The sequence below is a fragment of the Anser brachyrhynchus genome (genome assembly GCF_964034855.1).
Source record: "Anser brachyrhynchus genome assembly, chromosome: 6".
Taxonomy (NCBI): domain Eukaryota; kingdom Metazoa; phylum Chordata; class Aves; order Anseriformes; family Anatidae; genus Anser; species Anser brachyrhynchus.
The window spans coordinates 24,816,286-24,836,370 of record NC_137700.1 but is presented as its reverse complement, the minus strand read 5'-3'; the positions used below and the strand labels follow the sequence as shown (position 1 = coordinate 24,836,370).

At 43.7% G+C, this 20,085-nt stretch overlaps 1 protein-coding gene and 1 long non-coding RNA gene across 17 annotated transcripts in view; one reads left to right on the top strand and one right to left on the bottom strand.

Moving 5' to 3' along the window:
• The window catches only part of PAX2 (paired box 2), a 98,396-nt gene extending 89,067 nt beyond the window's left edge, over nt 1–9,329 (top strand). For 8 of the 16 annotated variants that reach the window (XR_013952520.1, XR_013952522.1, XM_080596769.1 and 5 more), the window contains 2 exons: nt 2,669–2,755; nt 4,115–9,329. Coding sequence is in view for 13 of the 16 variants with exons in the window: in XM_080596769.1 (XP_080452895.1) it covers nt 2,669–2,755; nt 4,115–4,191 (164 nt within the window). In the remaining 3 variants the exon portion in view is untranslated. The remainder of the gene's footprint in view (nt 1–2,668; nt 2,756–4,114) is intronic. The other 8 variants (XR_013952521.1, XM_080596768.1, XM_080596760.1 and 5 more) reach the window with 1 other exon arrangement.
• Nucleotides 1–20,085, bottom strand: part of LOC308197007 — a 318,880-nt gene that overhangs the window by 209,583 nt on the left and 89,212 nt on the right. Inside the window, exon 4 of the long non-coding RNA XR_013952526.1 lies at nt 18,961–19,120. This is a non-coding gene — a long non-coding RNA (uncharacterized lncRNA). The remainder of the gene's footprint in view (nt 1–18,960; nt 19,121–20,085) is intronic.

Sequence of the window (20,085 nt, the reverse complement as noted above, 5' to 3'; positions counted from 1 at the left end):
TCAGAGATAAAAACAGAGCTGGTTGGAAAGCAGAATTTCCAACCCATGCAAAATTCTGGCTTTCTGACATTTGTTTTTATCTTTCATTGGGATGAGGAGTCAGAATCTTGAAACTGTTCAATTTGCAAACATCAGGATGAAACATTTCAATAATGTCAACATGTTCTAGATGTCAAGACATATTAAAATAATAAAAGAGTTGAAAGGAAATTAAATGAGATGAGAAAGGCAAAATGAAACAAAACAAGAAAGTTGAAACATAATACTTTGTTTCAATTTGCAATCATTTTGAAACTTTTCCTTCCAAAACTCCGCTGAAGCTGACAAGCTAATGCAAAACATTTCCATTTTGATGAGACAGCATTTTCCAGAGGAAAGCTGTTTCTGAGAAGATCATTTGACCAGCGCTAACCAAAGTTTCTCTGTTCTGTCCGTGACAACCTTTCACTGGACTTCTCATTGTATAGCCTAGAGAAGAGCTTGTCTCCAGTAGCAGTACATCCATGCAACATGCTCAGTCATGCATGCAAATATCTCTGAGGTTTATGTGGATGATGTGCTAAGATACACGTCCTGCATTCGCATTTGCCCGTAACTCCAGATCACCGGCTGTGGACATGGATGAAAGCCAGCAGTCCCTGCATGCAAACCTAAAAAAGCAGGGGTTAGTCAAGGATGAGTCAGGAATTGCGCTATGCTTAATCTGTGCATTTGTGAAATGCTTCCTGCGAAGGTAACAGAGCACCTTTGATCCCTGGCTCGCTTCTTCGACATTCCCAGAAAGGCCATCAAGTTTCTGCAAACTGTTTTGGTGAAGTGAGCATCCTCTGAAACGAACTGCAGTTTACACAGAGCAGCGTAGAGCCTGCAGAGGGCTGGTGATGGCAACGGCAGGGAGTCGTTAAACAGAATCCAATGTTGATGAGGAAATTACACTTGTTTCATTAGTGATCGGGGAAGGCGATAGCTCAGTTCCTCTTGGTCACAGTTGAGCTCAAAAGCTCATTATCCTGCTGCATGCATGCTTTCACTCCTCGTCAATAAACACTGTTTCCAGTGGCTGCCCTCCCTCCTCCCCAGCTCTCCATAGCTGGGGCTCTTTCTCCTCTACTTAACCCGTGCTTTAGGAACGCTATAAACAGTTTAGGGTGACAAACTCAGAGGAGGGTGAGAGAGAAGCCTTGAAACATCAGATCTTCTTCTCTCGATGCAGAGAAGTGATCTCCATATGAGGCATTTAAAAGCAGTAATTCTCATCTGGGTTGTCTTTTCCTTCTTCAGGGGCCAAATTCATCCCAGTGTACCCCACAGTTAAGTAGCTTCAATAGACGTAAACCTGGGCTGTGCACTGCTTTCTGCCTTTCTACCCTAATCCCACAGATCTTGGTCACCTTAGTAGGCTTCACCTATTCCTTCCCCACTAGTTGTCGGGATTTTCAGTACAGGATGTTTCTAGGTATGGAAACATGCTGAGTTATTATCATTAAATCAGTGTTGAGCAACGTCCATCGCACAGTAAGAGTTTTTATGCTGAAACTAAAAATTACTGTGACTAAAAGAGCTTTGGATGGTAATTGTTTTGATACATACACATTTCCGTACTGACTACTTTGGTTATTATTCTGAGTGTCTTTAAAGGACCCAGCTGGACAGATCCTCCTGAGCTTAAATCAGTGCAAATCCACTGACTTTAACAGACTTCACTTCCACCATCTGAGAACCTATTTTGGGTTTTAACTCTCCTGTGAGGGAAGATTTGCAGAGATTACAGTATAATTAATTGACATTTCTTCGGTAATTGTATCACAGGCATCCAGCGCATCTTGCACTGCCTTCTTTTCCTGTTCCACAGCATCTAGTAGGAATCCCACATGCACTTCTGTGGTCTCCACCCCCTCCTCAGAGCAGACCAGAAGCTAAGTCACGCTGTTCACTCACTGCCTTTTGAGTGCATAACGCCTTTCAGATGGGACCCAATGCCCCCAGCCTGTTAGTACTAGATTACACTGAGGTTATGATCAGATAATGGCATGTTTTCAGTTAACAAAATCATGTTTGTTTGTTTGTTTGTTTAAGTTTGGGGAGATTTATTTATTTTGAATGCAACACCATACCTCCTCAGTTCCTGAATGTAATTCCCTTAGGCCTTCACAGACATCTATAAAACAAGACCCAACTCCTTCTGCACAATAAAACTGAATATTTAAGAAGGCTCTACCACATTCAAATTTTGGTTCAGAGTCTTATTAGATTACAAAGTTCCCAAGTACTTTGGTTTGGGCCAATATTGCCAAATGTCGAGAAGGGATCCATAGCCCAGCTTGTCTTCTAGATTCAAGATAGCACCTGAAGTGTTGGCCATCAGAAAATTCTCTTCTGGAACTGGAATACAGCAAGTTTTCTCTGTAACTCACTGACTGATCATAAATGTGGTCTCATAAATGAGGAGGCCAATCTCATAATTGTTGATTGTATGGATAAGCACATTGCACATTCAGTGCACAAACACTACAGCGTCCTGAAAGGCACAGTACCAGGTGGGCAAGGGAGCTACATACCCTAGTTTTGCTGATGGCATATGGACTCAACACAAACACAGGCTCGATGGAACAGCAGGCATAAATCCTCATCGTTAACCGTATTTCATGACTTCTTTGATTTCTTTCAGGGAGCGAGTTCTCAGGGAACCCCTACAGTCACCCTCAGTACACAACCTACAACGAGGCCTGGCGATTCAGCAACCCTGCATTACTAAGTGAGTACCTCTTTCCCACCACACACCCCCAGCTTCGCGCTCCTTCTGTTTGTCTCTTTGTTTTCTTTTCTCTGTTTGTTTGTTTCTGAAGAGGGCTTTCAAGTATCTGGCCAGATGAAGGGCCATCTTCCTCACTCTCCAGTCCAGTATCTAGATGGGTATATATAGCTGTCATGTATTATGTGACTGTCCTGAAGCCAATTCCTCTTTCAAGAGATGGTTCAGAATTCCAGCTCACTTCTGTCTTCTCCATGGGCTGCATCCACAGTTTATTCCAAATCAAAACAGAAGCTAGCTTCAAGTTCTGCTACTCTCACCGTCTGCAATCAGCATCCATTCAAGATCTGTTCAAAACACCACATGAGGTTTTACTCCTCTCCCAAGCTAACCCCAAAGTCAATTCCTGGGGACCTGGAAATCCAATGGAAGTTCTTCTTATAGGACCAGTTGGAGCAATGTTGGGAATGGGAGACAGCCTGCAGCACTATGTTTGAAATTGCCAGTAGAGTTTCCTCATAGGAATATATCCATCTCCAGTGACTCTAATACGCCCAGAAAAAGTGAGGGTTTTTTTTCCGAGGGGAAAAAACTTCCCATAAGACTCTATCTTGTAACACAACACCTCTTTGCAAGAGAACAAGAAGATATTTATTATAAGTAAAATAAATCAGCTGTGATTATTAACTAGGTATTTACTGAGGTTTAACAACTAGGTAATAGATGCACATTTTATTCCAGCGTTGTTAAACCTCAGTAAATGTGATCTTAATAATCAATCACTATTTAACACACATTCAATAACCATCTAGAGAGCTTTCATTCCAAATGTGACCAAAATCCCAAGCAATAAACTATGTAATTCTGTTTCCTTCTTCCCCTCCTGTTTTAAGAGCAACCCACTGTACTTTATCAGATATGCTCAGAACATGCAGCCCTGGCAACTCCCTGGTGGCCTCGATCGGGTGTGGGATATTTCCGTGATCAGGTGTGCGATATTTCCGCTCAGTGCTCACGTGCTTCCCTCTCAGCTCCTCACTGGTGGTCTGAAGGAGCAAGAGGACCTCCCCACAGAGGGGCTTCAGACCCAGAGGCCACGGTAATCTCTCTTCTCCGAGATGTGGCCCTTGGCTGGCCTGCACCGACCGCCTCCCAATAAGCCCAGCAACAGTTGAGTCCCCAGGTTCCTTCTTTTGCTTCCCTTCCTTTTCTTTGTTTCCTTTTCTTTTTCCTTTCTTCTTTTTTTAGTTCTCCTTCGTTTCTTTTTCTTCGTTTGATTGTTTTGCTTTTTATTTTTATTTTATTTTTTTTTCACTGTTTGTCCTTTCAACCAGTCCATTCTTCTCCTGTGTTAACTTTCAGGTTCCCCTTATTATTATAGTGCCACATCCCGGGGCTCCGCACCTCCCACTGCTGCCGCTGCCTATGACCGCCACTAGTTACCATGGAAACCACATGAAACTGCAGGGCGACAGCTTAGGCCTCCATATTGTACCTGTCTGACCCACCCCTCCGCCCCTGGGAAGGCGAAGAGGAACTCTCCGTGCCTCCCGCAGCCCGCGCCCTCCCTCTCCGCCGCCGCGCCGAGCGCCCTGACACCTGACTGAGAACCCTGTCCTCCCCTGCGTCCCCCTGTGCCCCGCCATGCCGGCTGGAGCCACAGGCCCCGCCGCCTCCTGCAGGAGCCCCCGGCGAGGCCGGGCCACGCGCGGTCTTCTCCAGAGCTCCCAAGACTCGAGGGGAACTGGGCAGTGATGCAGCTGGCAACCATCGCCTCACGGGACCCCCACCTCCTGGGAGCGGTAAGGGCAGGGGGAAGCAGGGGACACAGCCACTGACGAAACACTGTTCCCCAAAGATACGCTCTTCTGTGGTGGACTCTTCGAAACGCATAACCTGTGACGACCGCCCCACTTCCCAGGACGGAGGGAACGGCCTGGCTAGAGCAGAGATGGCAGTGCAGAGACCTGGCCCATCTGGAAACCGAGGAAAGGACCAAGTAACTATCTGCCCCCCGCGAGGGGTTCTCTGTGCACTTCATCCCCACTCTTCAGCACGGCTTCGCCGCCACCGGCCACAGCCCACACGGTGACTTTGCAGGCCAGGCCGGGGGCGAGCCTCCCACATACGCCCACAATTTCTGTGACACACAATCAGCTCAGACAGGAGGATGGAGCAACATTTACAAACCAACCGACGAAATGAAGAAATATATAAATAGATATATAAATATAACTGTGTTTTTATGCTTTGTCATGAAGGTCTGTAAAAAGGAAAAAAAAAAAAAAAGAACAAATCCCCAATTTTCTAAAAAACCCAAGCAAACAAAACCAAGAAAAAAAAAACCACAAAATAATAATTAAAAAACCCTACAAAAATAAAACTACAAGTCCCATCCCTCCCCACCACCTGAATGGCAGACCAGTTCCTCTGACGCTTGACGCTCCTCTTTCACTCTCGGGTTTTGTTTCCTTTCTGTTTTGCACTACAATGGGATGGTGGTATTGGAGAGGATTGGATGCCAGCTCCACCCCCGTCGCCTCCTCCTCCTCCCCCTTCCCCAAATCCTGTCTCTGGGGAGCAGTGTGGACAAGTCACATCTGACAAAGTTACCAAACACATCAGTCGACAAAAAAGCACTCTGAGTCAACAAACGTTTTCCATGTCACTGGTTGGCAAACAAAGAAAACAAGCCCAGCTGCGCTCTAACTGCGCTTTGTGGTGGAAAGGAAAGTGTGGGGCTTCACGTGGGCCCATCTGATTGCCCTCTGGACAGCTGAGACTGAGATGGACAAATTCAGGATTGGCTGGGATTATTGCTTGGTTCCCTAGCCCTTAGGCTCCTCTCCTTTTACCTTAATCCCTGTACCCATGACTACTTCAGCTCACCCACATCCCAACTTTCGCAGTTCTACACATGCCCAACATCCATTCTCCAGATCCCTATAGCCTGGTGACAACTGCCTCGTTATCTGTGCCCAACACCTAATTTCCTAACTGCCTTGCTATATGGGCCCTTGTCAATTTCCAGTCCATATGCTCATACACTTGATAATTTATAGGCCTACATCCAAGTCCATATGCCCACACCCTTCCAGCCAGTCCCAACATGCAGCCTCATCTTTTCATATTCAGCCCTATATTGTGCACCCTAATATTTACCCCTTATCCCAAATGCTCACCTGATGATTCTCTAGGGATTCTCTGCTCGTTATGGTTCCCAAGTGACTGGCAAACACTGTTCTGCAAAAGGCTAACTGTCAATAGAAATGCTTATTACTCCTGTATTGTCAGCAAACTCATAAACTGTACCTTGCACTGACACTTCCTAAAAAATACTCAAAGAAAACATGAAGGCAGCTATAGCCTGTCCCCAGGGCATCAAGTCTGCCAAAGCAGATCCTTGTTGTTTTAGAGAGGTTTCAGATAAAACTAGTGGGCTACTGTCCATGGACAAAGACAGGATTGAGAATCAAACCCCCGAAGGGCATAAAAGTGAACAGTCTGTACAGCCAACATTATGTATAAAATCCATAAAATCCATAAAATCCCAGCCGCTGAGGAGATGTGGTTGTGGACTCAGTATTCTGTCTCCAAGTTTAACTTGTATGTATGAAATCCATCATCAGTAAACAGCTGTGTTGATCCCAAAGGCCCCTTTCACCTAACACTTTTAGCCCTTGCATGGCTCTAGCTGATTATAGGTCTGTGTCTTCTTTAATGGGATGCCCAAATGAAAAGGGTATTGGGGGTGGGGGGATGTTTACATAGAAGATATAGAGCTAAAATCTGTTCCTGTATGGAATAAAGTCAAAGAGGTTACTCCTGACTATTTAAAGTGTTACTTTGCACGTCTTACCTCTGAGTAACCTGCTGCAAATAGCAGAGTTGTTTCACTGTCACTGAGACCAGAATTTGGCCCATTATCTCATTTTATTCTACATGAGAAGCAAATTCTGAATAATGTCTAACAATTTACCTTTACCACTCCTGTTTTCCTCCATAGACACCAGACAGATGCTGGACCCTGTTAGCAAAGTCTCCCCTTTAGTCTCTCAGTACAGCCTTTGCTTCACTTGTGCACCACCCAGTCTCACTCAGGGCCAGAGGCAGTAAATCCTAGTACTGGCAACTAGAACCTTCTGAAGAGGCTCGAGAAAAGGAGATTGTGACACGTCACGCTTGGCAACCTGCAGCCCAGGGGCCACCTTGAGAGAAGCTAGCAGCTCAGAAACGCTCATTTTCATAAAGGTGTTTCGCTAAACTTGAGACACGAAATAGGATACAAAAGCTGGATTTGGTTGGCTCACTCACGGCTGGCTTGATTTGACCCTCGGAGGGACAAATCCATTGTTGGTGTAACTCCACTGATAAAAGGGGACTTCCACCAGGCATTGGGTTGGTCTGGAAAGACCATAAGTACAACAAGTAGTTTGATCAGGAAAATTAAAAGAAAAGCAGAATTATGCAAAGGACTGGGCAGTCTAATCCTCTTCCACCACCATCTGTAGACCCCCATGCGAATGTACTGAATTACATTTGCCAAAGAGTTTCTTGTGTTGGTTGTTTTGATTTACAGTCGGTGGATGCATTGTAAAGCAGTATTATAGCTAAAGTCTAGTAGCTGACACAGGGATTTATGTGGTGATATTATGCAGAAGAAAACCATCAATATTCATATAGATTCCATTAGACTGGACTATGCAGGAAACGCAAAAATTCTACCAATTATTTAATATTATGTTATTTGCAAAAACAATTGCTGCTTTGTAGGAAGATAATGTGTGTAATGTGAAGGCAATTCCTCTTGTATATAAGTTCATCTCCATCTTCATCATGGTAGTTATTAAAACAGCCTCGTCTCATCCTGTAGATAAGGAACACGCTGTCTGTACTGTGCAAGTCTCGTTGTGCTCACTGAAAACAAAACAATGTGTTCAATAAAGCACAGCACAAATCCAGAACCTGAGGGAACAGCCAAATCTTGGAAGGACCCCTTCCCCAACTGGCCAACAGTTGCTTCATTATAAATGGATTTTTTTCATTGTTCTTTAAAAAGTTTTACAGGAAAAAAAATGAGAAGAAAAAGAATTGGAGGGAAAAAATTGCTATGCAAAATCCAGTGAAGTCTATGACTCACATCTCTCTCCCCCATTCTGCTATCTCTTCCCTTTCTTCCATCTCTTTCTCATACCTTCTTTCCAATCCACTTCTATCCTTCTCTTTTATTCTTCTTAATTCCCAGTGCACTTTTCTATCCAGAGAGGGAGCAGTATTACCGGTATGAGAGCAGGTATCTGCGAGCTCAAACTCCCCAGTTCTCCACCTGGCTCTAGAGAACCTTTGTCAAGTCCAATTTCTCCCCTATGCCTCGATTCCAATCTTCTGTAAAATGGGGATAACAATAGTTCCTAGTCCACAGGGGTATTGTGCAGTTGAATTAATTAGCACCGGCTCAGTGCTTTGAGATCCTGGAAAGAAAATTCTATCAAAGTGTTAAGTATCATTCTGAATAATAATGAACATTTCTATTACATTTCTCTCTTTTCCTTTTTCTCACAAATAATTCTTCATTTCTTTATTCTTCTTCCTTAGCTCTCCTTTCACTTCTTTCTTTTCGTCCCATTCTTGGCTCTTCTGTTATGTTTGCTTTATCTAATGGACCAACCAGAAATGTTGTGTGACTGCATCTTCTCCTGTCACAGTTTTTTTTGAAGGGGAGGAATCTTGTGAGTTCTCAAATGCCATGCTTTGCTGGGAGGAACAGGGACCACAGTATTTAAAACTGGGCAGCACTTCTGAGTCCCGTTCCCTGAAGCTCCCATGTCCTTTGGGCCCAACGAGATTTGGGACAAGAAGCGGGAAGGGCTGTGCAGGGCAGATCCATTAAAGCAGACACTTTTTTGAGGCCTGGGGGCAGGGGGTAAGTGGCAACCAGCCCTGCCGTGTGGGAACAGGGCCCCGTCTGCATGCTTTCTGACCCGTCCATAGTGACAAATCACATTCAGAACAACACTTCAGAAGTAATCACAATGTGAATGTGAGGAGGTCAAACAACAAAAGGAAAACAAAAAACCCTGCGCCTATTTCTCCTCTTGAGTATAATATTATACATGCACAAAAACATTTTCCTAAAGGAAATTTTGGTTTGCGGAACTGTTGGAAAAAATAACCCTTTCTTCCTAAAGAAAAGCAGTCTTCTGGGAAAAGAAGTGAGAATGATAGCTGCCCCGTGGGGTTTGAGCACAAGGGCTTCTAGGGGACCCCGCAAATACCATAGTGTGCTCCTTGGCTGGGTCCAGAATGGTGGCAAACTTGCAAAGCAGGAAGGAGGGACCAAACAACACCAGTTACTGAAATGAAAGTAAATCCAACCATAAGCAGCTCTGTTGATGCTCTCTAGGTTGAGCTAGATGCAAGCCCGTGGAGGGGAGGGGGCCATTGCCAGGTGCAGGGTCATTTCCATTCTAGGCTGCTGCCGCCACTCTTGGCTTTTCCTCATCGCTTCAGTTCTGTTTGACTCTTTTCTTTTCTCTTTTTGTGCACATGAGAAATAAAAACAATTTTTTTTCATATGTCATTTTTGTGGCTTCTGGCTTGTTTCTCTTTCCCTCTCTCCCTCCCTCAGCACTTCTCTGTCACCAGCAGATTCCCCTTGAGGTCTCCAGGACATTACACTTGTTGTACCTAGCACCCTTCAGGCACCATGCAAACAACACTACGATTGCTAACAACCACCACACCATGAGATGGAAACCACTGCACATGCTTGCAACCCCTTACAGCACAATCCAGCCTCTGAGCCCCCCATCCAGCACTCCGTTGACTGCCAGCAGGACTCCCTCTCCTATTGATCTCACTCAGCTGACTCCCAATGACCCATAACACAGCTGCTGTCCCCAGGTAGCTCAGAAAATCAGAGTGCTACTGGCTAGCCACCACTTGAGGACATGGGGCAACCCAGAGGCCTCTTCCACTCTGCACCTCTTTCCTCATAACCCACCTGGGGATGAGCAACGCCTGCTCCACGTGCCTCTGAGAGGGCTTCCATCCTCCAGGATCAGCCCTGGTTCTCCATCAGAGCATCAGACCCTTCAGGTCTTACCCCCACCCCTCTGCTGCCCCACTTGTAGCTTCATTAGTGGAACCGTGCCAGCCTGATATTTTGTTATAGCCTGCTCTCGCTGAATCTCTGTCTTGGTCAACAGCAGGGCAAAGCCAAATGCAGAGTTATTAATAACCCGTTCTCCAAACAATTCATCGTTCGCCTAACAAAGAGCTAGACATTATATTAAGGTATGCTGTAAACATACCAAGTACTGAGGTATTCGCTCAATTTTTCCTCAGTCAAGCATTAATTCTCCAGGAAGTTGAACACAGTTTAAGGTCACAGAGGCGGAGTAAAAATGTAGCAAGGAGTCAGGCTAGGCTGAATCAGTTTTGCTTCTCCAATTTTGAGTCATTTAATATTTTCACAACAGCCCATGAAAGTCAGTTGGCCAGATTTTCTGCTCGTGTGTGTGTATTTCAAGGAAAGTCTGTGCAGAAATGCTGTCAGGAAATCAAATGCTCGCATGAAGCTTTCTCTCGTCAGACAGTTAAAATGTTTCCTTTTGTTTCGGTTTATATTTTCCCTTGCAATATTAATAGAATAGGCTGAAAATCCTCCAACATGGCATTTTCCATAAGTGAAAGTCAATTTGTTGAAATCCAAACAGTCCGTAAAAGCAATTCAATTTCCACAACACTGCAGTAAAGCTGCCTGGCGGCTCTCGAGAAGCCAGGGAGCCTGCCTTGCAGGGCTCGCCGCTGGGCAGACAGGCCCGGAGCGTGCTCCAAATCAGAACAAAACCAGATTTCCAAATTCTGAAATCTTCCACATGCCAGAATTACCCTTCTCTATTGAAGTTTAGGTGAGAACAGTCAAACGGTGGTCTGCCATGAGATCTGGATGTTAAACTGGCTGGAGTCAAAGGAAATCACTATGCTCACTGGTGAAGGTGAAAGGCAAAGACCCAACACACGGACACACCAGAAGAAAGCAAAAAGACTTTTCAAAATTCATCCTGGTAAAATAATACTATGAGAAAGATTGAGAAGTCAGCATGATCATCTCATTTGAAATCCCTGTTAATACAACCCAGAAAACTGCACCTTGAGGGCTCCTTAACTGAGAGTTGAACTGTAGCAAAACTTTTGTAACTTCCAAGAATTTATGGATCTTGCAAAAAGAAACAATTGCATGAAAGAACAATTTCTACCATTAAACTAATATTATGTACTTTTAATAATCTCTCATAAGCAATGGGTGATCTTAGTGTGAAAATGTTGTATGATAAAACCAAAAAGAATACCACAGTCTGTCTGCAAATGAGGAAAACGATACTGTAAGAAATCACACAACTCTATGAAAAGAAATCCTATTCATAAATAACTCTGACAGGAAAAATAAAGAAAAGTTTGAACATTCTGAGATGACGACAACCTTGTTTAAAAATAAATGAATTCTTTAATAAGGTGTAGGCAAGGCAACGGCTGGAACAGCTGAGCAGTCACAGTGCCAGACAACCTACCTAGATAACGCACATCTGAAGGCGTTAAGTGAGCTAGCGGATGGATTTATTGGACCACACACAATCAGTCCTGAAACACTGTAAGGACCTGGTGATATGGTAAAGGAAAGAATAGCAAACACGGCACCAATGTTTTAAGGGAAAAAAATGACCCTGAAAATTGCCATCTAGCAAATCTACACACTGATACTTGTATCCAAAGTAAAATACTTTAAAATATTAAGGGAAGATCAGGTCACTGAACAAGTACCCATTAGCGAAGATATGCATAGTAACAGTCTGTTACGTCTTATCTGTTTTAGAAAAAATAAAGATAGTAACATTCTCAGGACAGTTAGGAGATTCAGGAGCTGTCTGCAAAGGAAGTTTGTTGGAGCACATACTGCAAGCCCCTAGTACTTGGAAATCATGAACCGAGTACACACAAAATCACAAGAATGACTGGAAATCATGTGATTTGCACAGCACACCAGATATTATTTTGTATATATGTATGTGCATGTATATAACATTAAAAAAAAACACCACTTTTGACTTCTGATTTTACCACACTCAAGACCTTACAGTTACATCACTAATTGTACCTCTTCCACTGCAAGAGCCAGAAATTTCTTTATTTTAGTAAAAAGTGAGCATCTCACCTCATCACAAGGGCCCTACAGTTTAGTGCTTTAGGAGGCAGCTCAAATGTCACAAGAGCTGGTGATGGCCCTGCAGCTCCCGACAAGGCTGACAGGAGCTGGTTTGATACTGGAGCTTCCCAGCAAAGACTTTTTTCTTTTTTCCTGCCTTCTGCTGTGTACTGTTTTGGTGGAAGCTGCCCATCCAAAGCACGTTTGATCACTGTGGGTTCAATAATCTCCCTACAAGGTGCAAATTCATGCCACACCAGCTGCTCGGGGAGGACCTTTTGCCACTGCTCCTTAGCAGGAGAAAGCCCGTTGCCAGACCTGGCCATGTCCTGCAGCTCCTGCCTCCTTGACACCTTTTCCATCCCTCCCTTCAAACACTGCCTTGCCCGGTCTCCTGCCACAGGCATGCTCCCTCTCCCCGCATCGCAACTCCCATGGAAAACCTGGATTCTCTATAATCCCCTTCTCCTTCTCTGCCTCCGACCCCTTCAGGAAGGAGCCCTCCCAGTCTCCTTGGCATACCCACTGCTCAGGCACCACCAGCTACTCCACGCACACCTCTCCTGCACACATTCATGGGACCTTCTCAATCCTTCTGGTCTTAGCCATATTATTTTCTGTTGCTCTCTGCAGTCCCCCTTACTGCTCTGACAGCAGCCAGGTTTCGGTGCAGAGCCAACATCCCTCTTCACCACAGGCAGCCTAATTTTCCATTCCTGCAGCTTATAAGCAAATGCTGAGCAACTTACACTGAAACCACCCGTGACTTCAGTCCTGGTGAGAAAACCCTTAATGGATTGTCTTAACCCAGGGCAAGACACGGCCGTGGTTTCGCCGAGAGCCACACACCAGACTTTGCTGAAGGATAAGCCCTCAGTCAAGAGAAATGCATCAAAAATGGCTTCACTTCTAAATTGTCTTTTTCCAAAACATATTCTTTACATCAGAACCACTCTGGTTTTACCTCTCTGCCCGTTCAGAAGGAAATGAATCATTCTTTTTTAAAGAGACACACTGACGATGAAATATTACAAACATAATGACTTTCAGCCTGAGACCAATTTCAAACACACCCTGTTGAACACTTACGAAAGGAAGACAAACAAAACCTGCACAGAAAACCCAAAGGGTATAAGGCTGAGCGGTGTGAAATTTCACACAGATCTAGCACTGCTGTGTACAGAAGAAGGAAGCATTTTTCCTCCACAGAAGGCTCCACCAGAAGGCAGCTTTACCTGCAGCCCTGCACAGGCACCTCCTCGCCCTGCCAGCAGCACGCAGTGACAGCGCCTGGCTCATACGGCAGCTTCCACGTAGGCACTTTGCAGTCTCATACATGAAAGTCAAATCATCATTAACAAGCAAATCAACCCAAAGCTCCTTCTTTTCAAGCCCCTTTCTCTAACATCAAGACCAGTACTTTTAGAATTGCTTTAAAAATCTCTATTTTATTTTTGAGGAAACTGCTTGTAATGTAGCTGAGAAAAGTGAGCTTATGGACCGAGATTCCCCATCCTGGCAGCTATTCTTCTACTGATTGGTTTTTGTTCTTACTGTTTGCTAATTGAAGAAGACCGAAAATCACTTCTCCAGATACGCTTCAAATCTCAGAGCATGACATAAAATCCAGGAATCCGAATTTCTACCAAGCAATGCCTAGCTAACAGTTAGCTGTCTAACCCATCGGGAAAGTTTATATATCCTATCCCCCTGCTAAAGCTGAGTAGAAATAGGATAATAGCTTGCCAGTGCTATCAGCTGAGACAACCTTTTATCTCAAGCAGAAACGGTCCACACTCAGAAGTCCCAGACTGTGTACAGAATTATCATTCTTAAATGTCAGGGTTTGCCTGTTTTAAATTAAAAAGTCCTATAGAAAAAAAAATAGTAGTAAAAGAATTCAGCTGAGGTTGCAAAGCTGGGTATCTAAAAGTTCAGAAGTGCCAGAACACGGGAAGACCGGACACAACTCTGCAGGCAATGGGCCAGTGAGAACAGGAGAGAAATTAAAATGAACTTGTCATACTTCTTGCTCTGTAACTCTGAAGAGTCTATAAGTAACACAGGATAAGATTAGCACCAGAAGTTTGCGATACCACAAACAGAAACCCCTCATACACTCCCACCTGCTCTCCCCTACCACCCACCTTTGTCCAGTGATTCATTTACATCACGTAAGTGTAACACACTAGTAGGTTAAATCTGCTAATAAACCAGGATGTGAGCGTGTTATACCTACTTAGTATTCAGTTTGCTCTTTTATAAATGATCTGGTAGAGAATCAGGCCCTCCTCTCCCTCTCTAGCTGACTCTCATCTGATTCTAATTCAATTTCTCTGCCTATTGTTTATTTCACCGCTCCCCTGTGAAGTGTCAAATGCTGATGTTCCGTCAGCCTAGAACTGTCGTTTATATTTGTCATTCAGTCCTTGTTAAAAAATAAAACAGGACTGCGCCTGCCTTGGCGCGCTCTGCCTGGGAATTCCCTGTGGTAAAATTAGTCCATTTAGATGGAAAGTTTTGTGTCACTCCCCTGTCTAAATTGGCAGATCTGGCTCTTTTGCAAAAACCAATAAACTGTGAACCTTGATGCATCTGTCAGTCAAACTCATCTTTCGTGAGCAAAGCCAGATGACAACAAAAGCCGGGCAGGCTCCTCCGATTGGCTCTTCTCATTTAGGCATATCAGGAGGCACCTGTCACTCCTCCGGCTCCGCACCGTGCTCAGAGGGACTCCATGGAGCACTGAGTCCTTCCTGGGGGCTGGGTTGGGGCTGGGATGGGGAAAGAAGGAAGGGGGAGCTCATCCTCTTTGGTTGCAATAAATCTGCAGCTTGGCTCTTTCCTCGTGGCTCTGGTGAGAGGCGAGGAACTGGCATCACCTTTTGTTCTGGCCTTTTTTTTTCCCCACGTATTAAATGAAAGCTTTGTATTCTTCAACTCTGCAGGTTTTCTAGTGGTTAAAAGGTTAAAGCAGGAGTGTTAAACGTGGCATTCTACCTCTCTGGGGCTCTGGGGACTGAGCCACAACACCGCAGAGGAGGAGGGACATATTCCAACCCCATTTCCAAAGCTGCCGTGCGCACCCTGCCCATCTAGCCACGCACTGCTGAGGAGCCGCAGAGAGGGCATCTGTACCGCTCTGCTGGGCGAGGAGGGGATCACAGACTGGGCAGATGGGCAGAACGAGGCCTTGCATGTCAAGGGAAGCATGTTTGTAAAGGCATGAGAGAGGAAGAAAAATGTCAGCAATTACCAATAGCTCACACCAGAGCCCTCAGAAGAGCAGATCTCAGGCGCTGCTGATACCTGTGGGAATGATCCCCAGAAAGGTCGGACTTCAGGGGACATCTCTACTTGCCCACTTTTCACTGGAAAATTCTGAACTCTGCTGTCTGCATCAAAGAAGGATGCCAAAATTTTACTTATCATTTCTTTTGAATTCAAAAAGAGAATTTAACCTAATTTTTTGAAGTGCAATCATTTGCATATTGGCATCAGGTTGCCCCTGAACCATTCAATAAACCTGTTCTTCCCCAGAGCTGCTGTTTGGTGACGGATTTATGCTGTCTCTTAAGCCCCACCACAAATCTCATCACAAGCCTCATCTCATGCACCTATATTTTCTCATCCTGCTTTGTTTTGCTAAGAACAGTCCTGCCATCACATGTCACTTAGATTGCTTGGAGGTATCGGTGTAATTGTCTTGGCAGTGCAGTAGCCAGCCGATTCCCTCAAAAACAGATTCTGGTACATTACTAAGTCTTACAGTTGCCCAAGTCTCATTCATGAAAGTTTTGTGCTCCAACAACAGCATATATGATAAGATGAAAATCCCAGCCCCCCTAAAACAGTTTTGAGTCCATGTGGTTCCACGAACCAGTTTCAATTACAGGCTGAAAAATATGAGACAAAGAGCTAAAAAACAAACAGCCAAAAAGCTCCTAATGACATTTAAGCTCGTTGCATTATTCTTGCAGGTGGACGAAAGCAATTCTTGCTTACTGAGTGTTTGAGACTTGCCAAACTGGGCATATGAAGTACTGATTTTCATGTGAGAGATGAATCTGGTAAAACATTGACCAGATTATGCTAGTTAGCATTCACATCCACGTTTGCTGGGCTAAGCGTATAAGGTCAGAATACAACCTGTGCATCATTGGTTAGGATCTTGAAAAGACTGCTGCAATACTGCTGATAGCCCACAGCTTCAGGGGTACTGAATGAGCACACAAAGTGGCACAGCCACAGGCTGCAGTCACGGAAAGAAACATCACAGGCCTTACGCATCATGTTTATGAACCATATTACACAATCACCTAGACATACCAAGAAGAGTCTGTGTGTTGTGCACTGTATAAACTAAGACATCATTCCCGTCCTGACCAACCTACTTATAATTAGACAAAATAGCAAGGGGAAGCGACTCATTCAATGCTGCTCATCTGATCATTGACAGAAAGGGAACAACACACAAATCTCGCCAGCCATCCCAGCACTCTGGATCCTCCTCTATGCAGACATGCAGAAAAGCAAAGGAGGCCACCTGCAACTAGCCCTAGCAGAAGGGTCCTGGGAAGCAATTGTGTTCTTGGAAGTGCCCAGAGGTGGCTGCCCATACCCACATCACTGATATGCTTTGAAAGGTCTGCCAGATTCTTGAGAAAGTAAATGAAAGAAAAGATAATGATTATTCCAAACAGGTTTTCTACTTGCTGCATCCTTTTCTGTCAGGAGAATACATACACGAAATGTAGAGAAAATCTAAGCAAATCCCTTTGAAACGCTGTGACAAAATATACAAGAAACTATAGGCTGTTACATAGTGGAAAGAAAGTGCTGACAGACAGCTCACAGAAGCACGCTGATAGCCCAAAGAAAGGTCATAAAGCTATTAATACAGGGAGAGGCTTGGCCAAGATTCCCAGAAGCAGCTCTCTAAAATGTAATCTGTATTCAGCGATCTAAACAAATACCACAACTTTCCAAAATCACTGACAGCCTAGTACTTTCCCAGTTCATGAGCTATTTGTTCTTGTTGCAGATGCACTCAGGAGTGGAGTGAGATTTCCTTCCATGATTTATTCCCAGTTCAGCATTCTACTTGGAGGATTCATTGGCCAGTAACCATTAAGAAACCGGCCAGCGTTCTGAACAGTGTAATATTTTGTTATTCGGTTTCACCTTTGTCAGAATATTTCTAAGGCTCCGTTTCTACATTTGTGACCAAGGGGTCCAAATACAAGCTAGACACATAAATATATACAGCTTAGTATTCTTACTAAAATACTTTAAGGAGTATTTGAGATTCTCAGCTACATATTAAACAGTGAAATTTTTAGATTTTTTTTTTTAACAAAAGTGGTACGGATCCCTGAAAATCTGCCTATCATCTTTGTCTGTCTAATCAGAACCAAGCTTTGATTAACTTATTTTTAACTTACCGTTCTTTGAAAATTCTTTTCTCTAAGTTAATTTGGAAAATCTTCCCTTGTTCTTCTACCAGTTAGGATACACGTTCACCACCCAACATCTTTTTAATGTTTTACTATAAATCAGAAAGGGATTTCAATTATACCGTCTATTCCAACTACTTCATTGTGCTCCCCCTTCTGTCTATATCGGGTGATCACTTTTATTACATTAAGGTTATTACAGCCTGTAGCAGCAGTTCTCTTACTGTTTTGTGTTTGTAGAGTAGGGAACACAGTGGACTCCTGGCCCGCAACCACGGGTCCCCAGGAGCTACCACAAAATAAACTGCAAACAGCAAAATCTTTCCTTGGGAAAGGCCCCAAAGTACCATTCCTGGGGAACAACCTGGAGTTGTCAAACATTTCTTTTCCTTGAAGGCAACTCCTCTGCTATTACTAACTTTCAAGAAAATCCTGCTCTGGGTCAAGATTCCACACAGTAAATTACCACCAAAAGGAGGGAAGACAGGGTGGAAACAAAACTAAAGGAAACTTGGAACAGCCTTTGATTATGGAAACCCGGCACAGTCTTTATTAATACCTCCAATATTGCCCTGTATGTCTTTCTATTTTTATCTTTGAGTATGGATTGCCTGTTTTGACCCATTATTGTTTGTTTATTAATGGATTTTACCTCCTCACATGTATTTTGCTTGGCCAATACGATGAAAGCAAAAAATCATTAATATTTTTATTTTCTCTGAGATCTGTTTGCCTTCACAAAGTCAGACTGGGAACAGATATCAACTGTTTCCTCAGAAGAGACAGAGACACCAGAGCATTTGGGAATCATGGTGAACAAGTCACCTAAAATACAGCCCAGACTGAAGAGGTCAAAGAGAGAATAACACAGTCATTAGAAGGAGGGATGGAAACAGTCTGAAAACAAAAGCATTACTCATCACTGTTTTGTGACCATGATCCATACCTCCTCCATGGATAAGTTTATGTTCCTGGAATAAAGATGGTGAGAAACAGCCCCTTCATGCTGCTCTCTGAGCTCCCAGAGTAGTAACCTACTACTCACAGTGGTCTCTGCTGTGAATTCCAGTGCACCCCCAGTATTTGATAATGCACAATACTGATACCTACCAACTTGTTTATGTAAGCATCCATGGCTCTCAGCTCTAGCAAGTACATTTTACCTTTCTGTCCAAGGTCACCATCTTTTCTCAACTGTACAGCCAGATGGATAGTTATTTACATTGAGGTTAAGTCCCTCAGACTCACTGGAGAGCTCCAGTTTAGCTCAGTTAATGCTACAGTATTGGTATGACAAGTTACTTGTGCCCTGCTAAACAGAGAGACCGACTCCGCAAACCTTACATTCCAGATTAATCACTATGTAATAATGCAAAGCATTATTGTCATTCCATTATTTTCTCCATGAGGATACAAGAATCAAGTTCTTTTGGGTTTTAGGCAGAAATCTTAGCTGAACAATTCACTTGAAGATTCTTCCACATTCAGAGCCCTTTCATGTCTTCAGGAATTTTCTGTTCTGTTTTACCGTTATGCCACTTTCTTACCTTGAGCTGTGCGCCCTGTGGTCTGTTGCTGTGCTGCACAGGGCATTCTTTGACCTCTATGTCCCTGGGTGTCAGGAAGACTCTTAATTGGAATTCATCAAAATGGTTCCTGAACATTCCCCTGAAGCCATGCCAGAGGCTTCCTTAGCAGAACCAGACCCTGCAGGTCACAAGAACACAAGAAAAAGAAGACACTTGATTAGATTACAAAGCAGCAAATTCAAAGCTGATTAAAATTTTTCCCCAACAGCTTTTATTTTGACCAACTGAATTTGTAACCACAGGAAGTCACCATGACTCCAGAAAAGACTGGACGGTCTTACAGATAGGAAAAATATCCAGAGTAATTAGCATTCAACAAGCACTCTGGACAGGTATTAACATTTCTGGGATTAAGCCAACTGTAGGCTGCTTGGGCTCCCAATAAACTGCAGATTCTTCCTACATCTTCCTATTGCACAGTTCCTCTGCCTTCCTCTTAAGAATCTGTTGAGACTACTACTAGGGATTGTAGACCAGAGAAACCATAAGCCTGCCCACTCTTAGAAGCCCAATGTTCCTAAATCCGTGGACTTAGCATTAAAAGTGAGAAAACTGAGCCTGTATCTGTGGCCTATAATTCTAATTGTAGCCATTGCTACCAGAGATCATATAGAGAATAATTTGTACGTTGTCTATCTTGCCATGTCTAACTACCTGTTGTGTACTTAGTTCTATATGCACTCAGTTAGTTTGATATGCAACTTTCCTGTAGCTAACTTTGGTCCATTTTGTCTCCCTTATTTTATGCAGACTTCATTTTTAAACCATTGCCTTTCAACCACAAGAGTTTTTTATCTCCAATTCACTGTACAAAAGGATTTGTGTTGCTTCAGGTTCTGCTTTCCCTTTTCAATATTTAAGGACAGTTTTTCCTGTAAAAATGTTTGTGTTTATGTCCCAGAGGTTCAGTGATGTAAGTGAAATATGCCCATTTACTCCATTGATGTGCTCTGTGTCATGTTCACCTGACTGGCTCAGGACAGCCTGGTCATAATCATTTTTCTCAGAGCTTGATTTGCCTTCTGCATCCAACACTGTCAATCCGAAATTTGAAGTCAAAAGAGTTACACTCGTGTAAACAGT